The 17117-nt window shown below is 64.9% G+C and overlaps 1 protein-coding gene across 2 annotated transcripts in view; it reads right to left on the bottom strand.

The window, feature by feature from the left end:
* Window positions 1-16892, bottom strand: part of SLC12A7 (solute carrier family 12 member 7) — a 67969-nt gene extending 51077 nt beyond the window's left edge. For both annotated transcript variants that reach the window (XM_045443149.1, XM_045443157.1), the window contains exon 1: window positions 16688-16892. In XM_045443149.1, coding sequence (XP_045299105.1) covers window positions 16688-16877 — 190 coding nt within the window. In that variant the 5' untranslated portion in view covers window positions 16878-16892. The remainder of the gene's footprint in view (window positions 1-16687) is intronic.
* Window positions 16893-17117: the final 225 nt, after the last annotated feature.

The following is a 17117-nucleotide window of genomic DNA, read 5'->3' as shown; positions in this document are numbered from 1 at the left end:
GGGCAGGTCCCTCGGGTGTGTCCTGGGCAGGGCACGCCTCTCCGAAGGGCTGCTGCAGCCTCAGGGACAGCTTGGACTGACGGGGAGCCCCGCCTGGGGGCTGCAGGGGCCTAGGACACTGGGGTGGGGGAGACGCCCCTGACTCCCCAGTGGGAGCTGGGGGAGAGCAGGAGGAAGGGACCGGGTGGGAGTCAGGGCCCTGAGGCTGGGCTGGAACTTTCCGGAACTCCTCCTCCAGCCCCTGGCCTCCTGGCAGGATCCAACAGCAGCAAGGGAACAAGGAGGGTCTGGCGTGTGGACTTGGTCTCAGAGGTAAGCCAAGGACGAGGCGGCCTCACCAAAAAACAGGCCTCCATCAGAGCTCGCGAGGTGGGAGCGGGTCTGACTTTGACCCCAAGGCCTGCGGCTCCCAAGGTCCTTGTCCGCCCCCTACTGGCCGCCCTGTTACTCGCCTGAGGGGCCTGGACGCTGCCCTCCGGACCCTGTCTGTCCAGAAGCTGCCAGCTTGTGTGGGAGCCCGCACCAGACAGCCAGGTGCCGGCACCACACGCAGAAGGTTCTGGAGACTCAACAGATACACACAGCCCTGCACGGCCCCCTTGTGGGCGGTCACCACAGGCCGTGAGGGCAGCAGAGGCGGCCAGGCACAGGATCTCCCCTCCCGCTCTGTGTTGGGCGCCCTACGTGACCCGTCCCTCCCCAGGCCTCGAAAGCCCGCTCCTGGTGAGCGGTGGGAGCCCGCCCTGGTGCCTCAACCAGCCCCTTGTCGAGGATGTGCCTGGCGGCACAGGGAGATGGGCAGTGTCACCCCCAGGATCCGACCCCCGAGAGGGACACTGGAAGTCCCCCAACCATCTGCGTAGATGGTCTTCCCTCTGCGGTGAGCACCCCGCCCCCCGCACCCCCGCTCGCTGGGCTGAGGCTGTTCCAACATCCCCCCCACACCTCAGCTCGTTCAGGGTGCTTCGGCTAAGTGTGGTCCCGGCCTCCTTCCCTCCAGGACCCCGTGGTCAAAGGACCCCAGATGGGGGTCGTGAGAGACACACAGGGTGCCCGGTCAAATTGGAGTTTCAGATACATGCTGACTTTTATTTTGGTGAGGAGTCTTCCTCGCGTTGCTTGTGTTTACCTGACACTGAAGCGTCACGGGCACACTGCCCTGCCGGCCGCTGGGTCTGGCCATCCCACGCCCGCGGCGTGAGGTGGGGGTGCGGGCGGACAAAGCCGGCCACGACCCCTCTGCGCTGCGGTGGCTTCAGGGTCCCTGCCAGCCTGCCTCTCCCAGGGCGTGTGAGATTTTCCAGTGCTGCCTGGGGACTCTGCCCCCAGGGCGGGAATTAGGCAGGAGCAAGGTAGTCACGTGCATGTTTTCATCATTTCTTACAGCCCACACCATCTCCTGCCAGAAAGGCGAGGGTGCCCCAGCCACGTGCTTCCAGGCTAGGCCTGGGCACCGCACAGGACGGAGGGGGTGCGGCGCCAGCCGCTCAGCGTCCAAGGACCCATCCTCAGGACAGAACCCCCTCCCAGCACGAGAAGGCCAGCGACCCGAGGCAGAGAGGCCGTCGGGGCCCAGACGGCGAAAGAAACCTGCACAGCCTTGTCTGCGTGTTTTCCGGCCCAGCCGGCGCCAGGGGTGGGCACGAGGAAGCCCCCAAACCTGGAGAGCAGAGCGAGAGAGCAAGCCAGTGTGCTGTCCCCGCTGGGAGCCTCCTACAAGCCGTGCCCCGCACGGGTGACCCCAGGGCCTTTGCTCTTGCGGAAGGTACTTCTCCAGGACCATCACGAACGGGCCCCGTGGTGCGCGGCCAGCAGCTGTTCACTGGTCACCTCGAGGTCGCCCCATCCCCTGGGGTCTCCACCCCTTCAAGCACATCCTGCCTCCACTTCACGGGCCGTCCTCCCACCTCGTGGAAATCTGAACACAAACAGGCAAACAGAGGTCCGAGTCCAGGGGTGACCCGGAGCCTGCTCCCCATGCAGCCTCAGGGCACAGGACAGGACGACAGGACCCTGCCCACGGCCTTGGCGCCATCGGTCCAGACGGTCAAGACTTGACCGGTGACCGCTGCGCATGCAACCCAGAACTGGCCACGGAAAGCCAACTCGATCCCCTAACCAACCACACAGGAGGCAGTTTCCTCGTCCCTGCCATCCCTGCGTCCGCAGTGCCGCCCCCCCCCCCGCCAGCCCCCACCCTTCCGCTGTGACACTCTGCCAGTCCCCTGCCCGCCTGGGCGTGTCTGCCAGATCAGTGATGCGCCCACCCCGTCACCACAGCTCCCTCTGCCAGTGCCCGCCCCATGTCTTCTTCATGTCCAAGGTCCCATCTTGAATTTGCCACTGCCCCAGGGCCTTTGCACTGTCGCCTTTGGGCTGGACATCTGGGCAGCTTAGGGCACCTTTCCGGAAAGTGACCTTTGCACTCAAGGCCCTTCCTGCTTGCTCCCTGCTGCAGCGTGTCATCTGAACTCACAAGGCTGAGGGGACGCGGCACCCCGTGCCGAGATCCGCCCCAGGCCTGCCCCCCAGCACCTGGCTGGGCGCCTGGCCCTCAGCAGGTGAGACCACGGAATGGATTCTAACGGGCCGTCTCCCACTGCCGCTAAATCACACATCCTTCGTGCAGGTTGGGTGACAGTCACCATGTTGGGGACAGAAAACCTGGGGTGGAGCATCACTCCCGGGGAAAAGCCCCAGCTTCCTTCTCCCTGTGACGACGGCCCGCGCCTGACCCTGTGGACCGGACCCGCTGACCCCAGGGGGTCGCCGGACCCAGCCCCCGCCCCGTCACCGCGCTCTTGTCACGGGCCCTGTCCGGGCTCCTCAGCCCACCCGCTGCCCATCCCCGGCCACGCTGTCCTGCCACAGGGGTGCCACGGTCTGCAAAGTGGCCCGGGAGCTCCTGGCAGGTGTGCGACGCCTCCCCAGACGCCCGGGGGCCGTGGGCGGCGGGGACCGCGTCGCCGGCGCGGGGGGGGGGGGGGGGGGGGGCGCGCGGGGCTGCCTCGTTCCAGGGCCCCGCCCTGAGCTCTCCGCCCCGAGTCCGGGCTCCCCCGCCCCGTCAGCCCGGCAAGAAGGGAAAAGCACGCGGCAGCTCACATGTGCGCCCCCGTCCCCAGACGCAGCGAAAGAGGCACGGAGCGCGTGTGCCCTCCTGCGGGAGCCCGCACACACGCTCTGGACGGTGTCGTGCGCACGAAGGCACGGAAACGCGGGCAGTCCGCGGCACGGCGCTCGGGGCTGCGTCCCGTCTTACTGCCGCACGCTCGGAACCCCGACGTCCCAACCAGGAGCCTCACCCCTGCTGGGTCTTACCGTCACGACTGCGCTTCGAGGAAAGCATGTTTCCGAATAGGAGCCAAGCCCCAGTGACCCCGGGATAAGACAGCGGGTGGCCCGGAGCGAGCGCGGGCCGGAGGAGGCCGCCCGCTTCCGCTTCCGCTTCCGCTTCCGTAAAAGCTGATTCGCAAACAGGCTCGGCCTCGCAGGCCCGCGCTCGGGAGCACGTCGGCCGGGGCTGCCCGCGTGGCTTCCGCGAGGAAGCCCACGTGGGCCGTCCCGTGGGGTCTGTGTGAGCAGGCGGCGGACGCGGCTCTCCCGCGGGGACGGCGGCCGGCCGGCGGCACCACGCCGGTGGCTGCAGACACAGCATCTGACCCAGAGCTTCCCAGGTGTCGGGTCGGGTCCCAGCCTCGCAGGCCCCTCCAGCACCCCTCGGCCCTGCTCCGTCCGTCATCCACTCACTGTGGGACACAGCTGTCCCCTCCCTGCTGGGGTCCAGCCTCTCCCTCCAGGGACGGCGGCTGGACAAGGCCCCGGGAAGCCCTCGAGCAGGTGGTCCGCGGCGCTCGGCCCGGGCGGGGCTGGGGGCTGCTCGCCCCTGTAGATGCGGTCGGCGGGGCTGAGCCCCGCGCCAGGAGCCGCCGGCAGCTACAGGGCACCAGCCACAACGATGCCACCTGAGCGGGGCACGCCGAGCTCGTGCACCTCCTCCTGCGTCCCACCCTCTCCAGGAACGACTCCCAGGCGAACCCAGCCCACCCCTCTGGCACCCCTGACAGGATGAGCACCCCACGGCTGCTGGAACCCCGTCGCATATGGGGTCTAACGCACGGGAGCCTGCTCTCAGGGCTCTGGAGCCACACGTCCCACAGCCAGGGGTCACAGAGCTGTGCTCCCTCTGGAGGCCCTGGGGCGGGGGGGGGGGGGCTCCCTCCTGCCTCTCCCTCAGGGCCTGGCCCTCCAACCTCTGCCTCCTCCTCGCGTGGTCTCTCCTGTGCCTGTGTCTTCCTCTGTGTCTCTTGTAAGGACAGTGGTTATGGACTCAGGCCACCAGAGAACCCAGGATGACCTCTTCACCTCCACATCCTTAATTCAATCACGTTGCAGAGATGCTTTTCCCAACCGGGCCCATTCACAGGCACCAGGGACTAGGACGCAGACGTATCCTTTGGGGCCATCATTCAGCCCCCCTGCTAGCCTCAAAACCAACACAAGATAAGGTCCAAACTTGGAAGTTTCTGGTTCCCAGGGAGGGGGCTCCAGGAGGGGCAGACCCCAAAGCTTCTCTGTGGCCTTCGGCACACAGTGGGACCATCTCGGACAGTGGGACAGGCTGGCAGGCCCCCGGTGGCTGTCTGCTTGCCACTAACTCACCCAAAACGCATGGCTTTCTGCCAGGGTCATAAAACACGTGTCCTCAGGGAGCAGCTTCGGGGCAGGAGACCAACCGTGCCCTGTCCCTAGGGACCCCCGCCTACCATCCGGCCTTTCAAAGGGGGACAGCTGAGGGGCGCCTGGGTGGCGCAGTCGGTTGAGCGTCCGACTTCAGCCAGGTCACGATCTCGCGGTCCGTGAGTTCGAGCCCCGCGTCGGGCTCTGGGCTGATGGCTCAGAGCCTGGAGCCTGTTTCCGATTCTGTGTCTCCCTCTCTCTCTGCCCCTCCCCCGTTCATGCTCTGTCTCTCTCTGTCCCAAAAATAAATAAACGTTGAAAAAAAAAAAAAATTCAAAGGGGGACAGCTGAGATCCTGAGCTTGGAAGGGCTGCCAGGGGTGGAGGGGCTCAGGCCAGCAACAAGTGCATCCTGAGACCCCCAACGGCCCCACAAGCCAGGCTTCACCCTCACCCTCGTGGGCCGGGCCCCGGGCAGGAGGAGGGAAGGAGTGCTTTCCCCGGCCTTTGCGGGGGCCTGGCAAGTCCCCCGTGGAGGGGAGCCAGGCTGGTGACAGCACCATCCCCCGGGACCGTGACGCGTGGGCCCACACACAAAGCGGGTGCCGAGGGCAGCACGGGGTGGGGGTGGACAGGGCCGGAAGGCAGCCTCGGTCTCAGGAGGTCCCCTCCCCCAGCCGTGAGCGGGCAGAGGCAGTGAGGCCTGGCCCACCCAGGAGAGTGGCTCATCTCAGAGAAGTGGTCCCGATGGGTGGGCGCAGAGGAAAGGGGGCTCCACAGCATGGCCTGCTTGACCCCTTGGGCAGCCGTTTCTACAACCCTGTCACCCCCCCCACACACACCCCAGCAGCAAGCCTGCTTTTCCCCGGGGCAGCGTCATTTTACGTGGTTCTGTGAGCTCCTTCTGCCCCGCTGTCCAAGGGTGCACCTCATGCTGGCCCTCCGAACACTTGGGGAGGGGGCGGTGAGGTTTCCAGAGTGCTTTCTCCACGTCCCTAAAGCACAGTTCTGGTGCGTGTGACTCAGGCCACCGGTCCCAGAAGTGATCAGCTGAGAAGACCGGCCTCAGGTGCTAAGCGTGCTGGAACGTGCTAGAATCCACCAGCCCGCCCCTCTGCCTCCCAGAACAGCCTTGAGTCTCAGTGCACCAAGGCATGGGACAGGCCCAGGGGGGTGTCGGCCGAGGGGCTCACTCCTCCCTGCATGGGTCAGCACCCCCCAGGAACCACCCGCACAAGACCCCCGAGAAGCACAGTTCTCAGCTGCGAGGACTCCAAGCCCACATCTACACTGGGTTGGGGAGCTCAGGGCGGTCACTCGGCCCAGGTTGGATCCACGGGTGGGAGGGAACCCTGCAGAGAGCTGTGTGGGTGCGAGCAGGTTCATACTTCCTGCCGGCCACGGAGGGGGTAGCCAGACCCACAGGACCCTACAGCCCCCACCCGGGGGTGGGAGCCACAAGCCTGTGTGAGCTCATACAGGCCGTTCTCCTCAGGAGGCAGCCCCTGATCTTGGCTGCTTTTTCCCTCCCGGTGGCTCAGTGGGAGGTGTCCCTGGAGTCTCTTGGGGGCGACCCTAACCACTGGTCTGCATCCCCAGGACCCTCAGGAACAGCCCCAGGCCTGGTGGCGTCACCTGCTCCCCTCAAGCCCCTCCAGCAGCCCCCGAGGGAAGCCTGACACAGCAACACAGCCGGCCACCCCACTCTGTCTCTAGTCCAGGGGGACGGGGACACTCGGGTCTCCAAGCAACAAGAGGCAGCAAGGAGGAGCCCGGGGCCCTGGGGAGGGCTCAGGTGGCCTGCGGGGGAGGGGCAGGGGAGCCACAGGGAGGCGGCTGCAGGGACAGGCAGGCGTGTGCCTCGGTCCAGGTGAGGCAGTCCAGGAGCCCCCGGCCGGGGAGGGTGCAGGGTCCCTGTGCTGGCTGTGGCTCAGTGCCCTCACGAGGGACCACAATGGGGAGACTGCTCAGGGGAGCCACCGGGGGCACCAAGGAGGCTGAGCTGACACAGGCTGCACAGGCTGGCGGTGTAGACAGCACACAGGCTGAGAGTCCGAGAGCCGGGGTGGGCAAGGCGCTTTCCCCTGAGGCCGGTATCCTCGGCGTGCGGAAGGCTCTGCACCTCCTCTTCAAGGACCCTCTCCGAGTGCGGTCACGTGCTGGAGGATTTTGTGGGGACACAGTTCAGCCCTAACGCCGCCCCGCCTCCCTGCTCCCCTGCTCCATCGTCTGAATCCTGGAGCAGACGCTCTGGAGCTGTGGGTCTGGTCCGTGTCCTGCTGGGCCGGGCCCTCCGCGCCAGCCCGGCCGTGCGGTTCCGCGGCCACTCAGCACGTGTGGTTGGTTAAGTTTAAGTTCAAATTAGTTAAAAATTTAAATAATTTAAGTCCAGCTCTTAGGTGGGCCCCAGCCACAGTCCACAGGTCCACGGCCACCTGTGGCCGGTGGCTGCCACCGGGGAGCCCGCGGCCTGTCGGGTAGCTCGGCCCGGAGGACGGGGCACGAGGGTGGGCGGAAGGAGCGAAGGCGGGAAAGAATGACGGGCGAGTGAATGGCTCTCGGGCACCACACGGGGAGAGAGAAACGAGCTGTTTTGTCTCGGGCACCGTTACCGTGGACACCGTCAGGAGACTCCGAGAGCTGGGTCAGAGGCACACAGGAGCCGCCGGCCGCTGTTACCCTAGAGAGACTGCCGTTCCCCGCACCACACGGCCACAGTCACGCCACTCGGCCTCACCCGTCCCGCCCGCCCCTGGGCCCTGCTGGCCACCGAGGACGAGGACGGGCCCCTCACGCGGCCGCCACGAGCTCCCCGGGCAGGCGCGGCCCCAACCGGGGGAGGGAGATCACCGTCTGCCTCCCGCTGTCCCCGCCCTCCTCCCTCCCTCTCCTCTGTTCCCCTCCCTGAGCTCGCTGCCCAGAATACCAACCCCCAGCAGTGGACCCCCGGCCGGGAGGGGCCTCCACACGCCCCCCACCCCCCACCCCAGCTCCTCCGGTGGCTTCTGCTCCTTGGGCCACGCGTGCAGAGCTCAGAACACACAAAAGCAGGTGGGCAGGAGGACAATAACAGGGACTCCACTCGGCCCGTCCCCGCCTCGGCGTGGTGCTGCGTCCTGTGCGCGTGCTCGGCAAGGCCATGAAGGGGCAGAGGGAGGCCCCGTCCTGTGCCAGACGCGGGGGCGTGCAGTCGGGAGAGAGCCCGTGTGTGACAGCCGTGCCCCAGGGAAAGCACCTCCTGGAAGGCAGAGTCCTCCACAGCCCAGGAAGGGGAGCCTCTGGAGCTCCAGAACATTCTGTGGCATTCTTCTCAAACGAAAACAGGAGAAATGTTGCGTCTCCGTCGCTTTTCTCTGGGGTCCTCCCCGACACCCAGTCCCGCTTTTCCGCCTACAGCGCCCTGAACCTGCTCCCTGAGCTCAGGCAGTGCGGCCAGGCTCCATGCACACCGTCCTCACAGAACGTGTCTGAAAGGACCCGCGGTCCCACCGAGGGGAGTCGAGGGAAGTGGAGCGACCTGAGGGAGGCGCCTGGTCATGCTCCGGGGCACCCCCAGCCACCTGGCCCCACCGAGTGAAACCCCCGCGTCCCCCACTCCAATCCGGACTCTAAATAGTCTCCAGCCAGGCCGTCCCACCTGCACCGTCCCCCGAATCCAACCACAGAGAGAAGAGGGTGCAGCCCAACCACGGGGCGAGGGGCAGACAGACTGCCCGCGAGCACCCACAGAACGACGTCCAGGGAGGTCCCTCAAGCACAGCAGCTTGCCGTCCAGTGTGTATGCGGGTCGGGGGAGGGGGGCGGAAAACAGGACGGACGGGACACAGCGGGTGGCCGGGTGGCTGCTGTGCTCTTCTGAAGCGACCATCTGCGTGAACGGGAAAAACAGGCCCTCGCCTCCAACCACCACCCCCCCCCCCACCCCGCAGCCCTTCCCTCCTCTCCGGAGCGGCCACACAGCCACGCAGCCACACAGCCACGCTGTCTCCTCTCTGAGTCCCCGAATCCCAGCAGAGCCTCTGAAGCTGGCGAAGCACGTGTCCAACCACTCGAAACCGACCCCGTGACACCAGCGTCGGCCACAAGCGTGACAGAGGAGCGAGCCACCAGCTCTGGGGCACGGCTGGGAGCACGGACCCAGAGCGCCTAACAGGACTGGTAAATAAACGTGGAGCCTTTTGCTGCGGACTCGCCGAGGCTGGAAGCCTCGTTGTTCAAGCTTTGTGTCCGGGGGGCTTTATAAGGGCTTCCTTCAACACTCAGGACCAGAGAATGAAGGCACTTTTGCTCCAAAGAAGCATTTCCGTTAAGAGATAAAGTTTGAAAGAGCATGTGCACCATGGTTCATCCCCGTGTGCGTGCACACGCGTGTGCACAGAGACACACAGAGGCGGCCTGGAAGAGGCTTTTTCATGGCGACTATTTCTGAGGCCTTTTTCTTTCCATTACTGTGATGGTTCATTCGATGTCTCAACTTGCCTGGGCCACAGTGCCCAGATTATTAGGTCACACATTATTCTGGGTGTTTCTGTGAAGATGCTTTTTGGATGAGATTAACACTGAAAGTGGGGAGCTTTGAGTAAAGCGGTCCCCCTGCCTCCAGACGTGGGTGGGCCTCGTCTAATCAGTCAAAGGCCTACATAGAACCAAAGCTGACCTCCCCAGGCAGGAAGGTCTCCTGCCAGCAGACGGCCTGTGGGCACGACAGCCCGTCCTTGGGTCTCCTGCCTGCTGTCCACCCTGAAGATTTCAGACTCACCAAGGCACAGCTGCATGAACAATCCAATTCGTCAAAATAAATCCCCGTCTTTCTCTCTATACACACATCCTGTTGGTTCCACTTCTCTGTGGGCCCCAACTACGGAAGTTTCCACATTTCCCCAGGTGCCTATAGTGAGCATCATGGCTCCACCACCGTTTTTAGGGAACTTTTCAGAGCACTTGATGCCCTGAAGCGCCCACTCGGCCCACTGGGGGTGGCACCAGGCCTGGGGCTGCTGCAGGAAGGAGGGCTCGGGCTCCCTGTGCCCAGCGAGGACTGGGGGCCACGTCTGCCCGGCTCCTGATGGCATCATGCGGGAGTCTCCACCAGGAGGCAAAGCTCTGCCGCCCGCCCTGCAGGCAGGAGAGACCTCACACGTGCACACACACCCACACACACGTGCACACACCCCTGCACACATGCCCGCGTACACTCGGGCACACACGCCTGCATGCATGCACACCTGCACACACGCGCACCGCACACAAGTATGCACACACACCCGCATGCCCTGCCTGTGGCTGAGACACAGCACGACAACCCAGGGGGCCATCTGGGGGGGCTGCCTGCCTCCTGTGTGTGTGTGGGGGGGTCTCAGGTTCCTCCAGCGGCAGGAAGCTGGGTCCCTGATCCCCAGCAAGGCCAGCTCTGAGGCAAAAACCAGTAAGTGCTGCATCTGGAAGGGGAAAGTGCAGGCAGCAGCCGCTGTCCCCATTTCTAAGGACAGGCCACCCAAGCTGAGCCAAAGGCAGACCACCGGGTGCCCTGCACCCGCCCTTCCTTCAGAGGAGAACTAGAGAACTCCTGCTTCGGGGCATTCAGGATAGCAGGGCGAGGGGCTGTGGGCCTCGTGGCCAAGAGTGCTGTCCCCCATGTGTCCGGGGTGGGGGTGGGGGGCTTCCCCACTGGGTGGTCGGGGCCCAGGGCTCCTTCTTGGTCCCTGGAGGAGCGGGCTGGGGGCAGGGCAGTATGGGAGTTGGGGGCGGGGGGGTCGTCCCGGGCCCACAGCTCCTCCCCACAGGGCAGCAAGCCAAACTCTCCTGGGTGCTGCTTGAAACAGGAAGGTCCCTGCACAAAAATATCTCCTGCCAAAGTCCTGAGGTCACACCTTGCAGAGAGTAATTTAGATGAGAATGGGCTCACCCCTGGGAGAGCTGGCTGGCGAGAATTGATTTAATCAAAGCTGCCTCTCAGGCCTCCTCCCCCTCTCCTCGGAAATCCGGAGCCCCTGTCTCTGCAAGGGGCGGGTGGGGGAGGGGATGAATTTGGTTTCCTCTCACCCTCCTCTCCCGTTTGCTTTTCTCATAGGTGCTTTTTTTTTTTTTGCTGCGGTAAAATATATATAACATGAAGCTTAAAACTTGCAGCCAAGGTCTTTACGGTTCAGCTGCTGGGCAGCCATCTCCACGGCGGCCCCTCCTCCTGAACTCTGTCCCCATGAAACACTCTCTCTCCAGCCCCTCCTGGGGCCTGGCGCCCCCCGCCGTCCGGCCCTCCGGGGACTCCTCCCGGGACCTCCCATGTGGACAGTCATGTGTCTCAGCTCCCAGGGCACCGTCCCCCACGTCCATCCCTGTGGTAGCAGGTGCCAGGATGTCCCTCCTTCTCAAGGCTGCAAATAGTCCTGTGCGTGGAGGGGCCGTGTCTTCCTCACCCATTGTTCCCTCGACAAGACATCTGGGTTGTTTCCACATTTTTGTCTGCCGTGAATCTGGGCGTACGAACCTGTCCAAGTCTCTGCCTTCAGACGCTCCGGGTGCGTGGCCAGGAGTGGGGTCCCTGCACCACACGGTCACTCTGGGTTTAGTGTTTTGAGGAATCGCCACGCTGTACAGCAGGTGCACGGCCTCGGTCCCCACCGGCGGCGCCCAGCGTCCTGATGTCTCACGGCCTCGCCAACGCCTGCTTCTGTCTCTTCTGTATCATAGCCATTCAAATGGGCGCGAGGCGGCACCTTTTTGTGACTTTGATTTTGATGTCCTTAACCGTCGGTGATGTTGGGCGTTCTTTCCATGTGCTTACTGGACATTCTTATAAAGTCCGTTCAAGGCTTCTCCTCATCGTTTAAACTGCTCTTTGCTGTTGTTGGTTGTGAGAGTTCTTCATATATTCTGGATGTTAATCCCTCATCAGTTCTTCATATATTCTGGATATTAATCCCTCATTAATCCCTCATCAATGCAAACATTGCCTCCCATTCCATGGGTGCTTTGGATAGTGTCCTTTGACGCATGTTTGCATGTTTTAACCTGGTGCTTGTAGCTGCCTCTTGTCTTTTGCCACCCCCCCTACATATTTGTATTAGCCAACATCCCTGGACACACGTGTGGAACCCCCAGCCCGAGCCCACGTTTGCACGGCGGAGCCCCTGCTCACGGGGACAGGACTGGGTGGGAGGGGAGGCGAGGGCAGAGCAGCTGGGCGCCCGGGGAAGGCCCTGTGCACAGGGCGGTCCTGGGCCTGCCTGCACAGCCCCCTAGCGGGTTAACTGAATACAGACTTCAGTGTGCATAGTGGCTAACTGAATACAGACTTTATCATGTAATTTTTTTTTCAACGTTTTTATTTATTTTTGGGACAGAGAGAGACAGAGCATGAACGGGGGAGGGGCAGAGAGAGAGGGAGACACAGAATCGGAAACAGGCTCCAGGCTCTGAGCCATCAGCCCAGAGCCCGACGCAGGGCTCGAACTCACGGACCGCGAGATCGTGACCTGGCTGAAGTCGGACGCTCAACCGACTGCGCCACCCAGGAGCCCCTATCATGTAATTTTTTTAAAAAAAGTTTATTTATTTTGAGAGACAGAGAGAGTGAGCAGGGGAGGGGCAGAGAGAGAGTCCCAAGCAGGCTCCGTGCTGTCTGCACAGAGCCCGACACGGGGCTCGACATGGGGCTCGACTTCACAAACCATAAGATCATGACGAAAGCTGAAACCCAGAGCCAGACGCCTAAGCGACTGAGCCCCTCCCAGGCTCCCCATCACGTAATTTTTGATGTTTAAAGAGAATTGGTGTCTCCAAATCCACGACACCACCCCACGGAGAAGCCAAACTGGGCATAGGTAGCAAAGGAGGGAAGTGACGACGTGCCCTGAGAAACCACCAAGGTGAGAATTCTCTGGCCAGTGACAAAGCGAGCGTGCTCTGGGCAGCGCTGCTCCCTGAGAGCTGGAGGCGGCTCCCAGGTCTACGCAACGGCCGCGCGCCATGAAATATTTAAGTAAAGAGAAAACAGAGTGTGCCCAGCGGGTGGCGGGTTCTCTGACACCAGAGCTAGGCAGCCCGCGCCCTGGGCTCCGGCTCAGCCTGCCTTCCCTGGCAGCTGAGGGCATCGCCGGGCCTCCTTCCCGACGAGAAAGCACCAAGTTCAGCCAGGGAAATGGGACTTTCCCCTGAAACGTCCCTGGAGCAGAAACCCATGACCCAGTTGTGAAGTTGCACCAAGTGTAGACGCGCCTTCTGGGGTTGGGGGGGGCGGTGGAGGTGTGCTCTCCTGGGGTCCACGGACCGGGCAGAGGGCCCAGCCCAGAGGGTGGCCTGGGGAGCCTGTTCCCTGGGGACAGCGGTGTCTGGGACCAGCACCTGGCAGAGGCTGGGCCAGCAGCGTGCCCGAGCACACTCCCGGCCTCGTCCCGCGGCTCCGCCCGGAGCCCTTGCAAGGCTGGGCAGTCAAACCCTCACCTCCTCCTGAGCAAGAAAGAGCCAAAACACACATACGCGGACACAGACACACTCACACAACACACATACGCAGATGCACAAATGCACACGACACCCTGCAGCTGTCCTTCCGAGGCTCTGCAGGACTCTAACACCCAACATCAGCTTCAGAGAAACAGAGAGGTCAGCTTTGCCGCGGGGGGGGGGGGGGGGGGGGGGTGGAGAACGGGCCTCTGCCGGCTCCGGCGTGCAAACCAGCAGCCGCACGAGGGCAAACACTAGGGCGAGGGTCCGCCTGACTCGGGGAAGCCCTGGGCTGCCCCCGCCCCCCCCCCCCAGGAGCACTGGCTCAGGGCAGCCCACAGAGGTGAGTGGTGGGGTGGGATGACCTCTCCAGAGACTCTCAGCGTCAGGCCTTTGTCTGACGCCCCCAGACCTGCAAACCGGTCCAGACCGGAGACAGGGAGGTGGCTGACTGGAGTCTGGCCCCTGGGGAGCCAGGCTGAGCTCCGAGGAGTGTGGCCCTAGGTTGGAGGGGCAGGCCAGTGGCTGTGCCTCCCCGAGGCCAACTTTGCTGGCCAACACTCTCTCCCTGTCTCCCTGCCCTTCCAGCTGTGGGCGGTGTCCCATGGCCTCGGGGTCTCCATTCTGGATGTGGGGCCGCTGTGCGATCCCAGAAAGGAACTGCGCCAGGAGCTGGCACCACAGCTTTCCTGGGAACAGGGGCACAGCCCTAATTCAGCCACCTCACCTTCTGGTACCGCGGCCCTGTCACTGCCCAGTTACACTCTCCCGCCTGGTGTGCCTGGAACAGCGGCACGGCCGGGCTGGGAAGGGCGGGCCGGCAAGCCTCTCACCCCAGCTCCCGCCCCAACACAAAGCCCTGCCGCCCGCGAAGGCTAAGGAGACTCGGCAAGCCGGGGTGTACCGGGGAAAGGCTGGCTGAGCCCAGGGCACAGGGACGGGGCGCCAAGACTGGGATTTTGTCCTGTCCCGTGGCGGAGAGAAGGGACACCCCGCCGACATGCCCGTTCTGCACAAGTGCACCAGGGCAAACTCACTGGAGGGGAGCCAGTCTAAGGGCAAAGTCGGAGGCTCAGCCTGGCGGGTTCCTGCTCCGGCTCCAGGGGGCACGACGGCTACTGACGCAGTTGGGGAGCCTCTGAGCCTGGAGGCTGCCACCCTCCAAGGGTCAGAAAGTTCCCCTGGGTCACAAGGAGAAGTGGGAGGGCGACTCGGGACCAGCGCCCGCCCGCAAAGGCGCACCAGAAAACCCGAGTTGCTTTTTATGCTCAGTGCACTTGTCATGGGCAGCGTCAGATCGTCGGTCTTTGTCCCCCCGGGGAGGGCACAGCACACCATCCTTTGATCCCAATGGTGCCGCCGCCGCACACCGCTGGAGCGCGATTGTGGACCCAGCGTCGGTCTGCCGGGGGACCAGAGCTCAGAACCTTTGCCGCACCTGAGGGCTGAGGTGGGCGGAGGGGGTGGAGGGGGTGGCTCGGCCCCCAGGTGGGGGGAGGGGGGAGGTCTGACCCACAGGAAGGGGGGAGGTGTGTGTGGGCGAATTCTAAGGTCAGGCGGGTGTCCCTGGCCCCAAACAGCCCCCTGCCTGCCATCTGCCACGTCAAGGACCCTGGGGAAATGCCCTCTCCCGCGTCAGCGTGAGGGTAACAGGATCAGTCGCCCGAGGAAGGGCAGAGGGACAAGCTGACCTGAGCAAGTCTGGCACCAGACCCTCTCCCCAGGGGCACCGGCCAGCATACTGGCCACCCAGGGCAAGGGGCAGAGGGGGCCAGAAGGGGCAGGGAGGTACTGGGAGGACCCGGACGGTCAGTTTGACCCGGGGCCACGTCCCTGCCCGGGGTGGCGGGACCTGGGCCCTGCTGGGCAGGACAGCTCCACGCAGGACGGTGCCCACTGAGAGTCTACGTTCCGGCCACACGGCCTCCAAGGCCCCAGTTCCTGTGGGGAAACCCGTGGCGGGGCCTCAGGGTCCCCCGGGGCGGGGAGTGGAGAACGGGCTCTCTCAGAGGCCACACCGCAGGCTGCCTGCCACTGCTGGGGGGGTGGGGGTGGGGGGCTCTTTCCTCACTCGTGCTGTCCCAGGTCCCCCGGTCTCTACTGACCTCAACTGTCACGGCCATTTCCCTTTTCCCTCAGAGCAGAGGGACAGTGCAGCCCCAGAAACAGTTGGCAGCTCTGACCCCTACTAACCGATGGACAGGAACAGCAGAGTCAGTGCCCACAGAGAAAACAAGACCGGGCTCCCGAGGGCTCCGGGTCAGCAGGGAAACCGTGGGGGAGGGCCCTGCCTGGCCCACAGCAGGAGCCCAAACAATGGCTCCCCGGGCTAAGAGGCTGACGGGGAGGGAGCGGCACCTGAGAAATGCGGCCACCAGAGTGACAAGTGTCATGGCGACCCCTGATGGAGACACACCCCAGCGCCCACCACGTGTCCTACCGCCAGGGTCCCGGGGGTCTCGGTCTCGAGAGAGGGCATCGGCAACCTGTGTGCACACGGAGTGCCCGCCACTCCCGAGGGCCGCCCGCTCAGGTCGCATCCTAACGTTAAAGGTCCCGAGTCAACAAAGGCCTTGCTGGGAAAGAATCTAGAATCTCCGCTCTCTGTTTGGAGCTGGTCCTCACCGTGAGCGCAGGCCAGGCTCTCCTGTAATATCCTCCCCGCTGGGGGCCGGACTGAGGCCCTTCTGCCCAGAAGCCCACGGACCCCCGTTGACCTGCAGGAAACCTCAGACCCGGCACCTGAGAAGCCACAGGTGGTTGAGACATCAGCCCGGAGGTGGAGGCCACGCAGTCCAGCAGGGCTGGGTGCCCCCAGGAGCGGCCTGAGGCTGGAGGGCAAGGCCTGTCCTCCCCCTCTGCCCCCTCCCCCACCCAGGGCTGTGGGCTGCCAGGAGGGGCCCTGTCCGTACACCCCAACACACCTACGGCGGAGCCGGGACCACCCGGGGACTCGCTAGCACTTCCCGACGCCGGCACAGCACCGCCCTCAAAACCCAAGGAAAGTCGCTGGTACAGGCTGGATGATTAAAGGCGAGGGAGTGCGGGGCCCACGGGGAAGAGGACACAAGCCTAGGGACTGACCAGAGGGCCGTGGGGTTCTAGAAACACAGCTCTGACCCAGGCCTCCCTGACCCTGGGCCGTCTTCACCCCGAGGAGGGGCCCAGCATTTCCCCGGCGGTCTCCAGGCGCCCCAACTCGGCCTCCACACTCCAACGTGACTTCCCTGGACGCTCCGCGCTCCGGAGGCAACCAGGTCAGAGGATGCCAGGAGCTATCACCCGTCAATCCCCGCCCCCACCCCCCGCCCCGACAATGGCCCCAGGGACGCACATCGCCCTCCAGGGCGCACGACAGGGCAGAAAGGCGGCATCGGGGCCACAGCCACGGTCCCCAGAGGAGCGCGCGGGGCACGCGCCACACCAGCTCGACCCCAGCGCTGACGCCGCCGCCACCGCGGCTGTCCCCAAGGCCGGCGCTCCGTCAGCGCTCCCGCAGCCCCGGCCGGCGCACAGACGAGGTGGCCGGGCGCCCTCGGTGGGCGTCCCCGCGGGCCGGCACCTACCGTAGCGGCTCGGCTCGCGGCAGTAGCGCAGGATGGGAAGCGCGTCAACCCTCGGCGACTCGGGGGCGGCTGCGGGGTCGAGGTCCGCGGCCCGGCCGGGGCTGGGGAGATGGTTGCCGCCGCCCTCGGGCCTGGGCCCCGCGTCCCCCGCCCTGCTCGCCGCGGGGGTCACCATGAATCGTTGGGACATGGTGGCCCGAGCGCCAGCACCAGCCTCCTGGTCCCCGGGCGCAGCCAAAGCTGAGGGACTCGAGCCCCGCCAGTGCGCCCGCGGGCGGGGCCCGGGTCCGCGCGGGGAGGGCGGGGGCGGGGCGGTGGGAGGGCGGTGCCCGGGTCCGCGCGGGGCGGGCGGGGGCGGGGCCGTGGGGGGCGGGGCCCGGGTCCGCGCGGGGAGGGCGGGGGCGGTGGGGGGGCGGGGCCCGGGTCCGCG

This window comes from Leopardus geoffroyi, chromosome A1, assembly GCF_018350155.1.
Source record: "Leopardus geoffroyi isolate Oge1 chromosome A1, O.geoffroyi_Oge1_pat1.0, whole genome shotgun sequence".
Taxonomy (NCBI): Eukaryota; Metazoa; Chordata; class Mammalia; order Carnivora; family Felidae; genus Leopardus; species Leopardus geoffroyi.
This window is presented reverse-complemented; position numbering and strand designations above follow the sequence as displayed.